Source organism: Myxocyprinus asiaticus, chromosome 36 (assembly GCF_019703515.2).
Source record: "Myxocyprinus asiaticus isolate MX2 ecotype Aquarium Trade chromosome 36, UBuf_Myxa_2, whole genome shotgun sequence".
Lineage (NCBI taxonomy): Eukaryota > Metazoa > Chordata > Actinopteri > Cypriniformes > Catostomidae > Myxocyprinus > Myxocyprinus asiaticus.
Genome location: NC_059379.1, coordinates 12,941,228 through 12,960,785, shown reverse-complemented (window position 1 = coordinate 12,960,785; position 19,558 = coordinate 12,941,228). Strand labels below are relative to the sequence as shown.

The window sequence follows — 19,558 nt, the reverse complement described above, 5'->3', positions numbered from 1 at the left end:
GCCTTTTATACAAAAAGAAGTTTCTATATATGAATCTGGGCTCTATTATAATGTAAAATTGTTAAAACCTAATACTTTTACTGTACTATGGTAACAATTTGATATTAAAGCAATAAGCCGCAAGGTGCCGTATGAAACAGTGATTATATCAAGGGTAAGGGCTGCCACAAAGTGAAATATAAGGTATTAAATGGTGACACAAAAGAAAAATGTATGCAGCTCTTTTCCGTACAAATGACAGCCATACACACCATAACAGTTGTCCGTATAACTTGTATGCTATATTCCAAGCCTTCTAAAGCCAAGTTGTTATTTACTGAAAATCGCCCCCTCTGCCGTAGCTCTCAAATCAAATATGATGCCAGGTTTAACACCAATAACATTTGGTCATGAGATATGCAAAAAACAGTGACGATTGATAATGACATTGCTGTCCAACCTGACGTAATGCCTCAAAAGGGACCATACAGCCTACAGCAGAGGGCAAGATTTTCAGATCAACTATTCCTGTAATAAAAATCATCACAATAAAAAAGTATTCCACAAAGTAATATAGTTAATTTGCCTAAATAAAGGCTGTTTTAATGGTTTGTAACAAATTCAATTGATAAGCGGCTATGATTATTTGACAACAGTTTACAACACTAATCCAATTATATTTTAGAGGCTGAACTATCCTTTTAATAATGTTCATTTTATTATAGAAATCTTTTGATTGGCCATGTCTAATTCTATATACACTTGGGATATTGCCAGCCAGTGCACTAATGGGCTGATTATTTCAACTCATGTCTGTTGTAGAGTCCCAGCCAGGTTCTGATGAAGAGGGCTGTTCGGAAGTCTTCCTCCCCACAGACAGTGACTATGACTCCAGTGACGCTCTGAGCCCTCGTGACCTGGACTTGGTTTACTCCTCAGCCCAGGATCTCTCCCATCAGACCGCACACGTCTTCAGCGGTAGCGCCCCAGATGTTCTCCAGATGCAAGACCTTAAGTACAGGGCTTTCTCCAAGTCAATCCTGGAGACCGAATCATGCACCAAGGATATGGAGGACCTGTCATTGTCCTCATATTCTGTGAAGGCCACAGAGAAAGCTAGTCGCTCTAAGTTCCTGGCCGATCCACCAACAAAGCGCAAGCTGATCTCCAAAAGCCATCCCCAGAGGAGTTATTTCGGTGGGCAGCATCGCTGGTTGCATGTACAGAGTGAGAGCCACTCGCCCTCGCTGTCTGAGGGCATCTACACCAGACAGAGTGATATTGACCTCCCATTGGAGACTCCACTCTCCCTACCACATTCTCCCACTACCTCCTACAGTTTGGATGAGTACAGGCCATCCTACAGGGAGAGTAAGCCCAACGTCCACAGGATCTTTGTGGAGTCTTGCAGCAAGACTTCACCCAGCCGAGATGTTCCACACTGGAAGGAGGAGGAGGAGAAAGGGATGAGAGGAGCTGCCGCTGCAGAGGCCAGGTCGGGCTACGGCACCACAGCAGAAACTCAGGATGTAGACTCGGATGAACTAACAAATGAACAAATCTCAGAGGTCCTTAGCAGCACTCTTTAGAATGATCTGAGTGTTCCATCATGAAGATGTGTGGTTTTGTTACCACCTAAATTGCCTCAAACTATACCCCTCCTCTCCATCTGCACACATCATACTGTAACAACTCACTGTTGTAATAATAACTTAGACTAATCAATTCTTGCATCCTCTCTGCAGACAGTGGAAGAGGACAAAGTTGCTGGTCAACTCTGTGGGACTCATAAACCATGGCTCTGACTGTTAAAATGTCGATTATCAATGCAACGTGAAACAAAGCACTGCTTTTCCTCAGAACTTGAAATTGCCTCAGCCAATAGAGCGCAACAGTGACAGCCAACCTTTTCAATGGCCTTGGTTACAAAACCATTTTCCCTTTCATTTTCTCCAATGGCATTTAAAAAAAAAATAATAATAAATCAGTACAGAGTTCTAAGGGGACATTCACACCGAATACATATTTTTATCCATCTATGCTATTTTTTAATTATTTTCTATGTAAACATGCACTAGACGGATGCCTTTGACCATTGCGCTGTGTCTTGCTGTTTTTCCACCGCAAGACATTGTGTCAATTTAAAAGAACTTCTAGGTTTAGGTCACGTCCACACTAATACGTTTAAGTTTAAAAACTTTAGTTTTCCATTTCCTAGTGGCATCGTTTTCCAAAGTATGTGGTTATGGAGATAAGAGTCTTTTGGTCGAGGAAAACGACATTCTTATGTGGATGAGAGGCGTAAATGTAGCAAAATCAATGCATTTTCAAACAAAATTGTATTAGTGTGGACGTGGCCACATTAAAAATGTCCCGAGACACCTGCATTCTGTTCCATTTGATGCACTTTATCGAACTGTTTTTAACATAAAAATATGTATGGTCTGAACTGGCCCCTAAGCCATGAACCAAACTTCTGTAACTGGTAGGGGTGTAATGGTACACAGAAGTGACGGTTCGGTACGTACCTCAGTTTTGGGGTCACGATTCGATACGAGTTCGGTACAACAGGAAAAAGCAACAAATCCCAAATGCTAGGTTTCTTTTCATTTATTTTGAACAGACAGTAGTGCAAATTACAGTTTGTTCCACCTAGCAGCATTTAGTCCCCCCTGAGGTAGTTGGTACAGTACAGCCTCCTTTAGTGTATTAAGCACTAAGCAGTAAACAGAATGCACTCTTTCATAGGCCATAATTTTGTAGGGTTGATAAAAAACAAAAGGTATTTGGTCACAATCAGCTACAAAACTGAAAAGCATCTCTTGTGTTATAAAAGAACAACATAAATAGAATAATGAAAAATAAAACTTGTGCATTAGGAGAAGCCATTCTTGTTTTGGGTTGGTGCATAGATTGTCTCTTCTTCTTCTGCTCTTTTTCCTGTTGTGGCGGTTAGCAAACAGTGTTGCATTACTGCGCGCGCCCCCTTCTGGATTGGAGTGTGGATCGCCTGTGTCAGATGTATTCTTCGTCTGACTACATGCACCGAACCTTGACGTCAGTACCGTGACGGTTCAGGACGAATACATGTACCGTTACACCCCTAGTAACTAGCTCCAAGATGAATCACATTTGATTTGAAGCAAAAAATTATTTGAATGAACTTCTCATCCCACAAAGCATTGTAACTGAATCATAATCATCAAGTATAAAATGTAATTTATAAAAAAAGAAATTATTGCAGTATATTCAAATAAATAATACTGTGCAAAAGTTTTAGGCATTTGTGACAAAATGTTGAATAGTGAGGCTATTATTCATGCCATGAATAATTTTTATTTATCAGTTAACTTTATGCAAAGTGCAGTAAGCATAAAAAAACCGAAATCAATATTTGATGTGACCACCCTATGCCTGTTAAACAGCACCAATTTTTCCTACACATTTTTTTTTTCTTCTTTTTTTACAAAATTGTTGGCAGATGTGTAACTCCAAGCATCTTGGGGAACTTGCCACAGTTCTTTGTATTCAGGCTGTCTCAATTGCTTCTGTCTCTACATGTAACCCCAGACTGACTCAATGATGTTGAGATCTGGGCTTTGTAGGGGCCATGCCATCTGCTGTAGGGCTCCTTGTTCTACTTCTATTCTAATCTGTTTTCAAAAGGAATGTTTGGAAATCTAAAATTGATATTTCCTATTGACACACTAATGCAGAAGATATAAAATAACCATATATATATATAATTTTTTTTTTTTTTTGTGAAATGTCTAATATACCTAAGACTTTGGCACAGTACTGTATATATAATGCTTGATTTACTGTATATATAATGCTTGATTTACTGTATAATACAATGCTTAATGGAAGTGGGTGGTCACTGTCACTCCTGAACTCTGCACCGTTGCTAAAGCACTCTTCAGGATTGAAGATAGTGAATTATCCTTTTTTATATGAAGTTGCAATCACACTGATTGGGGCTTCTACAGAAGCATATATCATCAGCATATATCATTAATAACAACATCGGAGCTCCTGATAGGCCTGCCTTTAAAAGTTTACATATATTCGCTAAACCTAATTTCTCCATGGAGATTATGAACAGGATTCTTTACTTCAAAACCCTACTGTTGTTCTCTATTCTGATGTTGTAGGTGAAGAGTGGAGTTAAGTGAATTAGCAGCCACTCGTAGTTCAGTTTGAAGTATGTGGTATTTATTTACTTGCAATGACAGATCGATTTACTAGCTAATTTCACTGCCCATTTAGAATTGTTTGCTGTACTATTGAAGTATGAACAGGCTTAATCCCCTTCAGACTTTATCTGTTTCTAATAGATTGTTTTTCAGTGTATGCATGGAAGAATGTCTCATTACTGTCTACTTTGTTACAAAACAAAAGAGCCTCAATTAAAAAGGTGGTATCTAGTTCCAGCGGAAGAGTCTGTGACTTTTGTTCCACAACTCTACAGCAATCACAATTTGTTTCATTGAAGAAAACAAATTGTGCATTGTTTACCTTTTGATAGTGATTTGTGGTGTTTGGTTGTTCACATTTGAATATTCATTGCAATTAATTTGTTTTTGTTTGTATTTATGATGGATAACCAACTCTTCTAAAATTAAATGAAAACCACTTATGTTTTACAGGCTGGGGAGAAGAGAAAACTGCACTTTTAATATGGAATTGCATCCCACACTTTTTACTGTAATAATAGTAGTTTGATAGCTGGATTGTTTGTAATGGACCACTTTTGGCCTTTTTGCAGAGGAAGGTGCAACCTTATTTGCCTGTACTGCAAATTTGTGCCACTTTATGTAAAACACATTCACGAGTGTTTGTTTGATTTGGAAGTGGATTGTTCATTTTGCAAAAGCCATAGATATTTGAAAAGAAAGGCAAGGTTTGGGACATAACCAAACAGTAGTAGATTTATTCAAAAATCCATACCATCTTCATTTTGCAATTTCTATTACCCAACAGAGTAAGTGTGAATATAATATAAATATATTCACAGTAATCCAGATGTATGCCCTAAGAATTTATGAAGTGAAACATTTATTTTCCCAAATGAAAAGGGCAGCTTACGCAAGCAACATTGTGAATGTGTTTGTTGCAATGTTCCAACAATTGGTTGCTGTTTGCATTTTCTTTTTTTCTTTCTTTTTTTTTGCACAAAAATGTTCATTGATTTCCAAAAATATGCCGCAACTGGACATCTTATTGATTAATGTACAGTGATGTCAGTTGGTGCTGATGGTCCAGTGGGCAAAATGCACTTCTCTGACACACTGGTGCGTGTGTTTGAGCCCAGTTCTTAAAGTATGCATTCAAAACTACCCCACAGGGATGAGGCATTATCCAAGAGTCCACTTAACGGATTCCAGTTTAATTATTGAACTGTCTGAACCAGTTAGGATATTATTGTTAAATTATGAATATATTTGTCTTGATACCTTTATACTGTGCACATTGCAAGCCAAAACAATTAAAAAGCATCATATCTGTATATTTTTGCATTATGCATTTATTGATCCAAATAATATATTTCAGTATTGTATTTTTGATGGTTGGTCCCATGTCAGATAAGTTATGTTGTAACTTGTTTGCTATTTGTGATGCAACTTGAATATGACAATGTGGCGGATGTGTTTTAAGTCATAAAAAAATAAACATTCCAGTGTAAATACATTATGAAATTCTACTCGTGTTTCTCAAGTCTTTGGCCAATTTTACGTCGTTTTTAAGAAAAGGCTGAATTTCACACTGGTTAATGAAGCACTGTTTGATTTCAGAATCGCTAATCACTCATTTAAAAAAAAGCAATTGTTTGAATAATATTGTCCTTAAACATTAACATTTGTTGTAGAAAATATACTGTAAAAAAGTGGATATGTACAGTTATTCCAGGTTCAGTACAACTTAAGCTCAATCGACAGAATTTGTGGCATAATTGGATTACCAAAAACAATTATTTTGACTCGTCCCTCTGCAAAAATCGAGGTTACGGTGAGTGAGGCACTTACAATGGAAGTGAATGGAGCCAATTTTTGGAGGCTTTAAAAGTAGAAATGTGAAGCTTATCATTTTATAAAAGCACTTACATTAATTGTTCTCTTAAAACTTGTGTATTATTTCAGTTGAAAAGTTGTTTAATTTGAAGTTTTTACGGTCATTTTAGGGTTTACGGCGTCTCATTGCCATGGTAACAAAGTTATAAAATTGGCCATAACTTTACACAAAAGGTTAGTAAGCGATTTTATCACACTTTAATCATGTTACATGGATATTGTCTATGTCTTGTGGCTATACCTTTGAAATACCTTTGAGTATTTTAACGTTTATGGATTGGCCCCATTTTCTTCAATTTTAAGTGCTTTAAAAAAAAAGTAAAAGAAAAGGAGGGACAAGTCAAAATAAATGTTTGTGGTAATCAACTTTCAGCCACAAATGCTGTCGATTGAGCTTAACTTGTATTGAACCCAGAATATTCCTTTAAGGACTTTTTTTACTTGATCTAACCTTCAGAAATTGCTTTTTTGGTGTAATCCAATGAAGTCAGGTTGATTTAGTCATTAATATTTTTACTTCAATAAACCTGTTGGTTTAGATTATGTATTTTGTTTGTTTTGTTTTATTTGTTACCTGGCCAAACATTAGGCAGCATGGTTGCTCAGTGGGTAGCACTGTTGCCTCACAGCAAGAAGGTCCCTGGTTTGAGTCCCAACTCACACAGGGCTTTTCTGTGTGGAGTTTGCATGTTCTCCCTGTGTTCACATGGGTTTCCTCCAGGTGCTCCAGTTTCCCCCACAGTCCCAGAAACATGCATGTTAAGTGAATTGGAAATTCTAAATTGGTTGAAGTGAGAGTGTATGTCTGTGTGTGTTAGCCCTGTTAGTATGTTAGACTGGCCACCTGTCCAGGATGTTTCCCTGCCTTTGGCCTAAGACAGCTGGGATAGGCTCCAGTACTGCCCATGACCCTACATAGGACAAGTGGCAATAGAAGATGGATGGTTGACCAAACATTTTACAGTGTACAGAAAAATGTGTTAGCCATTTGTGAAAGTGCATTGTCAAATTGAATTATTTTAGATGTTTAAAGAGTTTAATACATTGATATGAAGCTTGTCTTACAATGTTAATAATTTAAACAAACAAGCCGGTAGACAGAGATAGAGATTGTTTTAATGTGTATGTTTGTATTTAAAACTGAACTGACCGCATGTTAGCTGCAGTGAAACCGTAACTTTCAAATTGACCGTTCAAATTGCTCTCTTGTTAGATCATCAAAGGTCTTCACAGGTAACTAAACAAAAACAAATGAAATTTTTATCTAGCTGGGTTATGAAAGAATACGGAATATTTTGACCTCAAGCTGGGAGGGCTTTTGATCCGTCATTTAGATTATGTGAACTTCAGAGTTCGGACCGAGCACTACTTCACCAATTGCGAGACACTGATTGTCATGGAGACGACTGGCCTTAGCCCAGATATTTTTCACGAAAATGAAAATGACAAATATGCCTCCATTATACAAAACACATGGATCTCACCGTGAGTGAACAGAAAGAATACAATGTGTGTGTATACATTGGAAAGAAGCTTAAACCATGGCAAGTCGTGTTATCAAAAAGATGATCTGTTGGTTAAGTCCAGAATGACGCAATGTTCTCAATTCTCAGTGAAAACTGACAGGAGCCAGTTTGAATATGGCCTCTAATGCACCATTATGTGTCCCAACTCTTGTTACCACACACTTACATGGTAACCACAGTAACACAGTAAAACAGTAATTGGTGCGAATTGCATGAAAGAATGTGTCATTCACTGAGGAATACAGAAATACATCAACTGAGCCATGGTTCACAGGTTAAAGGGATAGTTCACCCAAAAATGAAAATGTTCTCATCATTTACTCACCCTCATGCCATACCAGATGTTTATGACTTTCTTCTGCTGAACACAAAGATTTTTAGAAGAATATTTCAGCTCTGTAGGTCCATACAATGCAAAGGAATGGTGGCCAGAACTTTGAAGCTCCAAAAAGCACATAAATGCACCATAAAAGTAATGTATACTATATAGTAATGTAACACTAGTGGTTAATTCCATGTCTTCTGAAGCAATATGAAAAGTGTGGGTGAGAAACAGATCAATGTTTAAGTCCTTTTTTTACTATAAATCTATACTTTCACCAGCCCTCGTGTGCGTTCACGAGAGAACTGAGTTCTTCTGTTTTTCAGCAATTCGCATGGATTACTTTTATGCTGCCTTAATGTGCTTTTTGGAGTGTCAAAGTTCTGGTCACCATTCACTTGCATTGTATGGACCTACAGAGCTAAAATATTCTTCTAAAATGTTTTGTTTGTGTTTTGCAGAAGAAAGAAAGTCATACACATCTGGGATGTAAATGATGGTAAATGATAAGAGAATTTTCATTTTTGGATTAACTATCCATATAAACAAAAAGCTCACCCAAAAATGAAGATTATGTCATCATTTACTTACCCTCATATTGTTCCAAACCCATATGACTTTCTTTCTTCCATGGAGTTGTTAAGCATAATGTTATGGACTGGCAGCCTCTGTCACCATTCACATACATTGTTTTGAAACATCCTACCTAACATCTCTCTTTGCATTTTTACAGAAGAAAGACAGTCATATGAGTTTGAAACAACATGAGGGTAGGTAAATGATGATAGAATCTTCATTTTTAGGTTAACTATCCCTTTTAGACACTTACTATGAATGACACTTAATACTGAGACAGTATGGCCTCTATGCATCATATCTATATACATTAATCAGTTTTACATTCATATAAGGTCTCTGGAAAAAAACAACATACCTCTGTATTTGACTCTGAGAAATGTCTTTGTTCACTGAAAGACTGTGCTGGTCCTGCATTCTGTAATTCTACTCAGAGGATAGGCCATTTTCAAGGGCCACAGATTCATTCGTCACTACAGTTGGTTGGACAGCTTATCTCAAAAACATAATTTCAGCCCACTTCCTTTCTTTTAAATAAGAACTCATATTCTATTGGCACCGGATACTCACTGACACAGGAGCAATCCAGAAAATTGCTGTAAGGTCAATTTAAACATTAAAGAGGAGCACAGGAATATCATAGGAGATGTGGAACGCTGAAGATTTTTTTCTTCTGGGGTATCTGAGTGCAACATTCAAAGATAAGACAGATGTTGGCACAGCTACGCTACCCAAGAGCTATTTCTTGTTTTAATTGAACAGTGGTTCACATTCATTCTATTTCAAAAAGCATTTCAGAGTAAGCTGATATCAACTGATAAAAAAAAAAATAAAAAAGTTAAAAAGAGAACAGCAACAATACACATAAGATGGGGTCCAAAAGTCTGAGACCACTAGTGAGACTGCTTCTAAGTTTGCATTTTTCTCATTCAACACACTTTATTTTCATGACACCTTATTTTCATAATTTTTTTTTGGGGGGGGGTGCAATAAAAGTTAATGGTGACTGATAATAACATTCTGCCTAACATCTCATTTTGTATTTCTTGAAAGAGAAGTCAAATGGGTTTGGAATCACACGATGATGAGTGAATGATGATGGCATTTTCATTTTGGGGTGAACTATACCTTTAACATGGACAATGTCACAAATGTGCTTACTTTCATTGGTGACCTTGAAATAGTACCGAATCTTCAAGAGCTTATTTATTCATTTTACACCATACTGTAATGTTTGTTTGTTTGTTTGTTTGTTTTTTTGTTTTTTGTTTTTTGTTTTTTTTTTTTCTAAAGCGTAATTTTAATTTACATTTTTTTTATTTCCATTTTTAAATATAAATCCAGATTTTTTTTATGTGGTATCAAACTTAACCCCACTGTATTGTACATGTACAAACTATAAATCGTATACTGTAGGCCCATAAACATTCACAGCCTACATACAAAAATAGCCCCAGATAACTAACGTAATTAGTTATCTTTAAAGGAAAATTTCCCAATTTTAATCAAAAGATTCCTTTAAAAATAATTGAATGGGTCGTTTATCTGTTTTTTAAACGTTTATATTTTTCCAAGTTGAAAGAGATTTTAAGTTTCCAAGTCGTCCACCGCTGTCATGCATATTTTGATATGTCATCCGTGTTTGCGCGCACCGGCAGAGGGCGATCAACGACAGACAGCTCTCTGGACCCCCTAATACCCCACCCACTCCTATACACCCCCTGTCCCAGCCCATCCAACCCCCTCCCTAAATAGAAGGACGTGTCGTGGAGCTCTGGCAACGGACCCACAATTGAGAATGTGTCTTTGGGTTGTATCGCGACCCGTGAGGTTAAATCAGACGAGCCAGGTGATTCTCAGTTCGGCGCGCATCACCAGAAACCATGCGGATACCCAGACATCAGGACTCCGGATTCAAATGCGAGGAGCTGGGTATGCACACACACTCAAAGAGGAGACCGGGTCCGGTTGATGGTCAGATGTTGTCATGAGCCCTTCTGCTGATGGGAACCTGTGCGTAAAAGCAGAACCTGGATCTCAGAGACGCGCGTCATGGCCATAAAGTTGATATTTATACTCGGATTTCTTTGCTAATATTTACGTGCGAAGTGATATTACGGATAGAGCCGTTTGAATTAAATGAACACTTTTTAGGGAGATCATTCGTGGACTGGAGTTTGCGCGCTCGCGTCTCGCCAAACACTCAAGCGCAAGGATTAATCTAATACCTGCTATCCACAGCTGAAAGATGGATAACGTGCCACATTTTCTGGCTATATATGTACTCATTTTCTCCCTCGGATTCAGGATAGAAGAAGGGATGTGCCAACATTACTACCTCCTCCGTCCCATTCCCAGTGACAGTCTGCCCATAGTGGAACTCAAGGAGGACCCAGATCCCGTGCTGGACCCAAAGGAGAGGGATCTGAATGAAACCGAACTCAGAGCCATACTGGGCAGTCACTTTGACCAGAACTTCATGTCCATCACTCCTCCTGAGGACAAATACACAGGACAGGACGACCTGAACGAATCAGAGATCATGAAACAGCGTCCCACCGGCACCATGCCCAAAGAAATCAAAGCCATGGAGTTTGAAATCCAGCATGGGAAGAAACACAAGCCCAGTAAGAAACTCAGAAGGAGACTTCAGCTGTGGCTGTGGTCCTATGCCTTCTGCCCGGTGGTGCATTCATGGCAGGACCTGGGGAACAGATTCTGGCCCCGCTATGTGAAGGTTGGCAGCTGCTACAACAAAAGGTCTTGTTCAGTTCCAGAAGGGATGGTTTGCAAACCTGCCAAATCGACCCATTTTACGGTTTTGAGGTGGAGGTGCGTGCAAAGAAAGAGTGGGCTCAAATGTGCATGGATACCAGTTCAGTACCCCATTATATCAGAGTGCAAATGCTCCTGCCCGAACTGAAATAAGCTACATGCTCATCTTCACATGCACTGTTCAGTGTAGGAATGTATATTTGATGTATATGTGGTGCCAATTTAGGTTACACTTTACATTGGTGTTCATGTTACTGTGCAATTACATAAGAAAGTACTGTGTAAAACGGATGAACTACATGTACTTTGTGTGTAATTATTTTGTGGAGCTGCTTGTATTACATATTGTTATTACAATATAAATTAATTATAGTAAAATGTTTAACATGGACACTGCAATGTAAAGTGGTACCAGATGATTTTGTAAAAAGAAAGGTCAGTATTTGCCTATAATAATCAGTGTCTACTGTAATTGTTGAGCATTATTTGGTTGTAATGTAACTTTATACATATTTATGTTGAAGATCATTTCGCATTGCGAAAAATCAAAGTCCGTTTATTGAAGGAATTCCAAGCTTTTTCCATTATTCGGAAAAAACAAAACAAAAAACTTTATCTTTATACACCTCAGATGGGAGAATAGAGATTACAGTCTTGGTGTGCTGTAAATATAAGGGGAATGGAAAATAACTGCTTATGTAAATTAAAAGAAACTTCTATTTATTCTTTATGTTCATGTAGTCAAAATGCATTTAAAATAAAACCACTAAAAATGGCATTGTTTTTGCTTATTTCACGCTGTTACTGTACATATAGTGTTTCTGATGTTACACAGCTTGAGCCTCATGCAGAAAAATACCCCAGTTGCTATTTATAAAGACTCAATACTGATGTGATGCTAATGGAGGTGATATTATATTAATTTGACTTATGAAGTGAAGTCTGGACCGTAATGGACAATTGGTAATTCGTATTCCTCAGAGGGAGTGGATCAGTTACTTAGTTTTTTTTCCTCTGAGACGCCATTTCGTCCTTAGACAGTCTGAAGGGTCTTTGTAAAAGGATTAAAAGTTAAAGACCTTCATTTTCAGATTCTTTCATTTAATCTGTGTGGCGCCTGAAACACATGCTGGATGGATGATCACATGTAAAAACATTCTGTTCTCTGTCTGCTGCCTTAAGTCTATTGGCATGAAAAGAACAACTTGACCTCTCAAAGGAATGAAGATACTAAAGTTCCATTCTGTATCGATTAAGTTTAAGCCCCTTATTTGACAAATGTCACATAGTCTTATTTTTTCTATTTCATTCAAATGAAGGCATTCTAAAGGCTTTTTTTTTTTTAGATTGGACTGCATCATTTCATTATAGAAAAGGAAAATAGAGTGTCATTTTGTAGCTCGCTGACTTACAGTAAAGCTAACATATTTTTAGAAGAGTTAGTAGCAAGCACAACAGGGATCATACAAAGTTATGCATACATAAGCTACCACATAATAGTTAATATACAGCTTTCAAACCAAAATTAAACTTTCCCTCATGCCAAAAGAGTGACTCTGCTTGTATAATATGAAAAAGTCCCAGTCCCAAAGCTACACACACAGAGGTACTGCATAGATTTTGATTAAATCCATTACACTGTCTGGAATAATTTGGTTTTAATATACCTGAAGGAATATTACATCTTAATATTACTTCCACTCAGCTCAACACTGAATAAAAGTAGTGCCCATTTCCTTCAGCTTTTCAATGAAGATTATGGACCGTCACTCTAATCTCCTTAACGAGAAATATTGGATGCTTTTTCTTTCTTTCTTTCTTTCTTTCTTTCTTTCTTTCTTTCTTTCTTTTTTCTCTTTGCAATGCATAATGCATACTTTCACACGGTGATAACTGGGCAGGGCCATGCATGATTTTCAACACCAGCTTAATTTAACTCAATCTGCAACCTTCAAACTAAACACTCATAGATGCTCAGAATGATCCCATTTAATCACTCTTGGGGCATCACATCCCAAGAGATATAACTGGAAACTCATCTCACATAGTAACATGCCACCCAAGTTCTTGAGTCTATCCAGTATCACTAACAATCAGGTGTGAGGAGTAGTTGCCCCCTTACCCTCTTCCCGTGATGAAAGCCAGTCTGGCCACCCAGGCACTCTCTCTAACCATGACAGAGCGGAAAAACCCCCAGTCATTAAACTTTCAGATTGTATTTTTGCACAGACACTCCCTGGAAGAAAATGGATTCTGATTGGTCTAAACTGTGTGAGTGTTTCCTGGCGACTGGACCAAATAGCTGGCATGCAGATGATGGAGGTTACCCAAACCAAAGGAACATGGGGACATGAATAAGTTTGTGAGCAACACCAATGGGCTGGATACTCCTCACTGAAAGAACTCCAGTATCACTCACAAATATATGGTTGACAGATTTTTACACAATGATTCAATGACTCAAATTTTGGAATGGTTCATCTAAAATATAACCTCATTCTTTTACTGAGAAAAGTTTAAAGGAATATTCTGGTTTCAATACAAGTTACTAAGCTCAATCGACAGCATTTGTGGCATAATGTTGATTCTCACAGAAAACATTTTTGGCTCGTCTCTCATTTATAAAAAAAAAAGTTAATGGTCCACAAATGTTCGAATACTTTCAAAAGATTCAAATGTATAGCAACAAGATGCAAGCATTATACCTGTACATGTTAGCATGATGTTAGTGTGATAAAATCAGTGTCTTACAGGAATTATGGCATTGTCTCGTCATGGTAACGAAGTTATAATATTGGAAAGAACTTTACACATCCATCCATCCAACCATCCATAGGCCCACAGATTTTTGTATTTGTATGCTGTGGAGTTTCTTGATGTGTTGCTGTTTTTGTTCTTGCTATTAGACAGATTGAGCCTTTCCTATTTTAGTTTTTCTCAATCGCTCTCTCAATCGCATCCCGTTGCTCTTGTTGGTCTGGCCAGAGATTTAGCAGACATCACAAACATTCCATGTCATAAATATTTATGGAATATATATGTATGTCTGACAGATTTTGATAACTGAATGGATCATTTTGCATGTGATGGCTCACACGATGAAAGAATGTTTAGAAATTGTGAAGAGTATGACAATTTCACTGAGAATCAACTCATCAGTTTTGATCAGCAAGCCATGTGCATTTAGTTATTGTGCAAATTGTAGACAATTGTACTTATTCTTTTGCACACATATGCCAAAACATGTACAATTTGCTTAAATGAATAAGAAATTCAAATCTGGTGTGAACAAGAAATTGTTCAGAGATTTGAATGTATTGTTTTGAAAAAAAGAATTCTCATTTGAAAATTGAGCCAAAGCAATTGAGAAAAACTGTTAAAGTTGGACCAAATGAGTCTGCAAAAAAATAAAAAAAAATAAATAAAAAAAATAAATAAAAAAAAATCCCCAATCAGCCTCCAACTATGAAAACAAATCTAACTGTAAAATTCAGAAATTATGTTGTTTTCAACATTGGCAGTGAAATGTGTCACTTTACAGCCTCTAGTTGTCAACATTTCTCATATTTTATGAGAGTGTGACACTCAAAAACAACATGGTGGTAAAAGTCTTTATTATAGCTTACATTTACAGTTCTGTGAATGATGTCAGGATAAGACATGTATCAACATAAGCCTGAGGCAAATGTCTGTCACTCTACTGCTATAAGGGAATTCTGTTCCTTTTAAATTCTGCTTTTATTTTCTTCTCAAAACCTCATGTGAATTGCATTCTATAGCAAGGTGTGTGTGTGTGTACTTTGCTTGGTTACACCTCAAGTATGTCACCAGACTTTACACCTTTTGTTTGGTTTACACCTTTTTTCATATTTTAACTGGCTTTTTTTTCCCATTTAAAGAATGTTGGGTTCAAGAAAAAACTATTGCAGAAACTGAAGTTAAGTTCAGGTAACTCAGGTCACTTTTTGACAGTCATTTGAATGTGAGAAGTGAAGTGGACCATTTTACCTGAATTCACCCTACATTGTGATCCATTTCTCTGTAAAGCTGGACACTCTTGCCAACAGTATGTACTGTATGCATTTTAAACAATGATGAGATTAGATGAGTTTGTATTTTTAATATTTCTACGGGCTTCTCCATGGCCTTCACCTTCTTGGAGACTTACAGTAGTTTAGCGAGCATCTTGCATTCCCCACTACCCCTCCTGCAGGTTTGTGCACTTGTACTGTTAGTCTCTTTGGTAAGAACATGTAAATATAAACAACTTTTTCTCATTTATCTATTTCCTTTTTTTCCTACCTTAATAGATGCTTTATTGTTCAGTAAGAAAATTCATATATTCATATTTTTAATCTCACTCTTATAGGTGTCTTCTAAAGTCTTTTATGTAAACATTTTTAGTAATATGTTGTTGGCTTTGAAATGGCTAGATGCAATAGGGATTTTGGAGTGCGCTCTTGAGGATGTTTTCATTGAAGAAAAGGTCAGTGTGATCTTAAATTCATACCAGAGATCATAGCAACGGGATCAGGGGGATGATCGCATCTCAGATGTTAGGAGATCAGAGCTATATTTGCAGACATGTAGAGTCAAACTGACTTTGATGTGTAAGAAAGTCTGTACCAGATATGATTAAAGAATGTCTCCTTGTTAAAGAGAGGGGAACGTCAATGCACAATCACCTGGACTTAAAGGAATATTCTGTGTTCAATACAAGTTAAGCTCAATTGACAGCATTTGTGGCATAAAGTTGATTACAACAAAAATTTATTTCTTTATAAAAAGCTAAATCAAGGGTACAGTAAGGCACTTACAATGGAAGTGAATGGGGCCAACTCTGGGAGAGATTTAAGGCAGAAATGTGAAGCTTATTATTTTATAAAAGCACTTACATTAATTCTTCTGTTAAAATGTATGTATTATTTGAGCTGTAAAGTTGTTTAAATTGTCATTATTACAGTCATTTTAGGGTTTTAGGGTTTGTTGACACAGCATTGTCATGGCAACAAAGTTGTAAAATTGCCCATAACTTTACACAGAAAAGGCTAGTAAGTGATTTTATCACACATAAATCATGTGAACACACTTATTGTTTATGTCTTGTGGCTACATTTTTGAAAAAGTGAGTATTTTAATGTTAAAAAATTGGCCCCCATTCACTTCCATTGTAAGTGCCTCACTGTCACCTCAAGTTTTGCTTTTTTGAAGAAAATGAGGGGCAAGTCAAAATAAATTTTTGTGGTAATCAATATTATGCCACATTTGCTGTCAAATAAGCTTAACTTGTATTGAACTCATAATATTCCTTGTGAACAGAGAAAGAAAAATCCAAGTATCATGATACCTTTGAGAAAAAGACTAAAGTGCAGGCAATGAAAACATAACATCTTTGATACAATGTGTTCATTCATTGTCTTGCAACACTAATAGTACATTTTCACTAACAAAAACGTACTAAAAAGTACCATGGTACTCTTTGACACATCTTATTTCAATATCATTGTATAATAAGATAGTAATCATTCAGTTATTACCATGCAATACAATCACAGTACCACGATACCACCAAGGAACATTTTGGTAAGGGTTGTGAATAAAAATATTTTCAGATATTTTCAGCTATCGTTGTTGGAATGATTACAATAATCTACACTGAAACGGACACAGAATGTCACTTCTTTGAATCTGGAAACTCACCTTGTGGATATAACATTTTAACTGAAGGCTGACAGACATAAATGCATAAAAACCTTCAGTCTCAGCTTAAGATCTCATAATTTCTTCCTCTCTGCAAAAGCACTATGCAAATCTGAGGGACGGCAAATACTTGACTCAACTGAGGTTTAATCGAACCGCAAGCTTCATCTCCCTTTTGTTCCTCCTGGCTTTTTTTCCTTAAGAAATTGGCAGTGTAGCCCTATAATTTACCCCAATAGCCAAGCCAGTGTGGGCTCCATGCCATCGTTCCACCCATTGCTGTCTATATTGTAAAGAATGGGCTTATTCCCGTAGCAAAGCCAGGATCACTTCTTCTGTATTCATAACATTTCAAACAAACATTTTAATCCTTTACTGAAAGACAGATCTCTGTGCACGCAGTTGCCACCCGTTTGCTTCATTCTCAATATTTTTGTGAGGTGAGACTGTATGGTTTGAGCTAGATCAGGTTCCTCCGTTCTAATTTCATGGTGATCTCGTCATGCACGACTGCAGCAGCAGATATTCACTGAAGATTAGATGAATGTATAGAGGTTTAATTTGTAATGAGGTGGAACAGATCACCTTCAGTCCATGTGGAAACAATATTTTGTTTGTTTTCGAGCTTATTAACATCATGGATTCTCATCAAGAAATTTACCTCTGAGCCACAAGGGACATCTGTGGCAAATTGAATGTCTGTGGCCACTGAAAAGCCCAAATCTCAGCCTTCTGCCTTTCCCTGTCCAGATCAATTATTCAGATAATTTAAGAGCTGGATTGAGAGGTGTTTTGGATGGCGGCACTGACAAGGCTGAAGTAGGAACTGTTTGTCCTGCACTGATCCTCCACGCAAAAGCTAGATCCATCACGTATCGGCCTGTTGCTGTTTTAGGGAGGTTGGACTGGTGTTGAAAGTATTGGCAAAGCTGATCCATAATAAATGCACCCAGCAGACAGTGGCGCCACTCTTGTGTGTGCCTCTGCATACGAGCATTGGTTTGTGTGTATATGTGTGTGTGCTGGGTGAGTTTGTGAGACAGCATGTGAGTGCATGTTTTTGTGTCTGTATATGTAATGGAATCATAGTTTGTAGTTCCTCATGAATGATAGCTCACTATTTATTTCCAATGCAGGATCAGGACAGATATATTATGGATCACAGCCTGTCTTTACATGGGATGCAGTGTAACTGAAGATGTGAGCAATCCTAAAGAATATTGGAATCAAGTGTCTGCTATGTGTTTTCCAAAGTAAATGAGTGATGTTTTTGATGGATGGGACGGTAGGAGAATTGCTAATCCAATTTTTTAAAATGAATTTATATTTTATCATTTTTCTTGTCTTTTACTGCCAAACAAACCAAACATGTACGGTTTATTCAATTGTTAAAGAATCTGAAGCACCAAGCAGGCCTGAATTTTTGTCACACCTCATCATCCAATCATATCATACAATTTAATGTTGCATTATTACATTACATTTTTAGTGGATGAAGACATTTTAACATTAACATTAATTTTATGAGCTAATGTTAACTATGAGTTTTTACCCAAACTTTATTTCATATAAGTAGGTCACAATATAGGAATTGTGCAACTGTGATACACTGAGAGATTATCAATGTCATTGTACCATGGTACATGAAGACATCTCCAGCATCTTCTGTGGCCTGCTAAACGGATACACGTATGCTCTCTGTATGCCAAGCACGATGCGCCCCCTAGTGGTTAATTTGGTAACATGCAGTAGAGAAAATAATTAAATCAGCGATACTACTCATTCAGCTATTAAGCTCTGGTTATTATCATCGTCTTTAATGTTTAGTTATGTTAAGTATTTATTATTTATTTTTATTTGCTTTTAACGTTTTCTTTCTAATACTACACAAAAATTTCCCTACTGTCTGACATATATCACTGAAATAGGTGTCCTGAGAAACCACACGTATTTGGCACCACTGGCAGGACTACTTTTTCGTGTGATGACTGAAAACAGTCATTATTGTGGCAATTCCGTTTGTTGCCGCTAGTGGCGCAGGCATTACGCACTGTAGTTTAAATTTACATACAACACAGGTGGTTCAGCAACTCAAACCATCCCGACTCTTTCTTGAAGTTAACAGGGCGTTTACGCACGACATACTCTTGCCTCTAAACAAGTTAGATGGGGCGCAAAGGTATGGAACAATACACGAGGGTCTGGAGATGCGTTTTTCAAATCTTCTTTCTACTTGACACACTGAAAAACTGACTGACTCGACGCAATGGCCAAAACGGTTGTGACTCTCCTTCCTGGCCTGGTAAGGCAATGAAAACAACTTCTTATAGTTATTATTCATCTTTCTCTACCTTTCTTACAAGGATTGGCCTTGTGATTTAATGTAGCCTAATGTGTGCATTTTTTTTCGATGTTAAAAATTATTTCTCGGATCCCAGCTTAAAATGCAGAAACTATAAGAAAGACATTTCTTGGTGGAATTCACCTAAAATTATAGCAGTGACTCAAAACAGTTCGTTATCAAAACAGTTTGTTTCCAGCCAACATAGCAACATTGACTCGACCAGTATGTAAGTTTTGGGGTGGGACTATCAGTTTGTATAATAAAT

The 19,558-nt window shown here is 37.2% G+C and overlaps 2 protein-coding genes across 2 annotated transcripts in view; both read left to right on the top strand.

Moving 5' to 3' along the window:
- LOC127426873 (ankyrin repeat and fibronectin type-III domain-containing protein 1-like) overlaps positions 1-5,747 on the top strand; it is a 118,100-nt gene extending 112,353 nt beyond the window's left edge. Inside the window, exon 24 of the mRNA XM_051673944.1 lies at positions 802-5,747. Coding sequence (XP_051529904.1) covers positions 802-1,568 — 767 coding nt within the window. The 3' untranslated portion in view covers positions 1,569-5,747. The remainder of the gene's footprint in view (positions 1-801) is intronic.
- Positions 5,748-10,246: 4,499 nt separating this feature from the next.
- On the top strand, positions 10,247-12,045 carry LOC127426906 (noggin-3). The gene has a single exon (XM_051674037.1). It carries the CDS (start codon positions 10,723-10,725, stop codon positions 11,395-11,397), a length of 675 nt encoding a protein of 224 aa, XP_051529997.1. The 5' UTR covers positions 10,247-10,722; the 3' UTR covers positions 11,398-12,045.
- Positions 12,046-19,558: the final 7,513 nt, after the last annotated feature.

What these genes read in the sequence shown, in the direction of transcription:
- LOC127426906 (XM_051674037.1), top strand. Translation starts at nt 10,723, where the DNA reads ATGGATAACGTGCCACATTTTCTGGCTATATATGTACTCATTTTCTCC.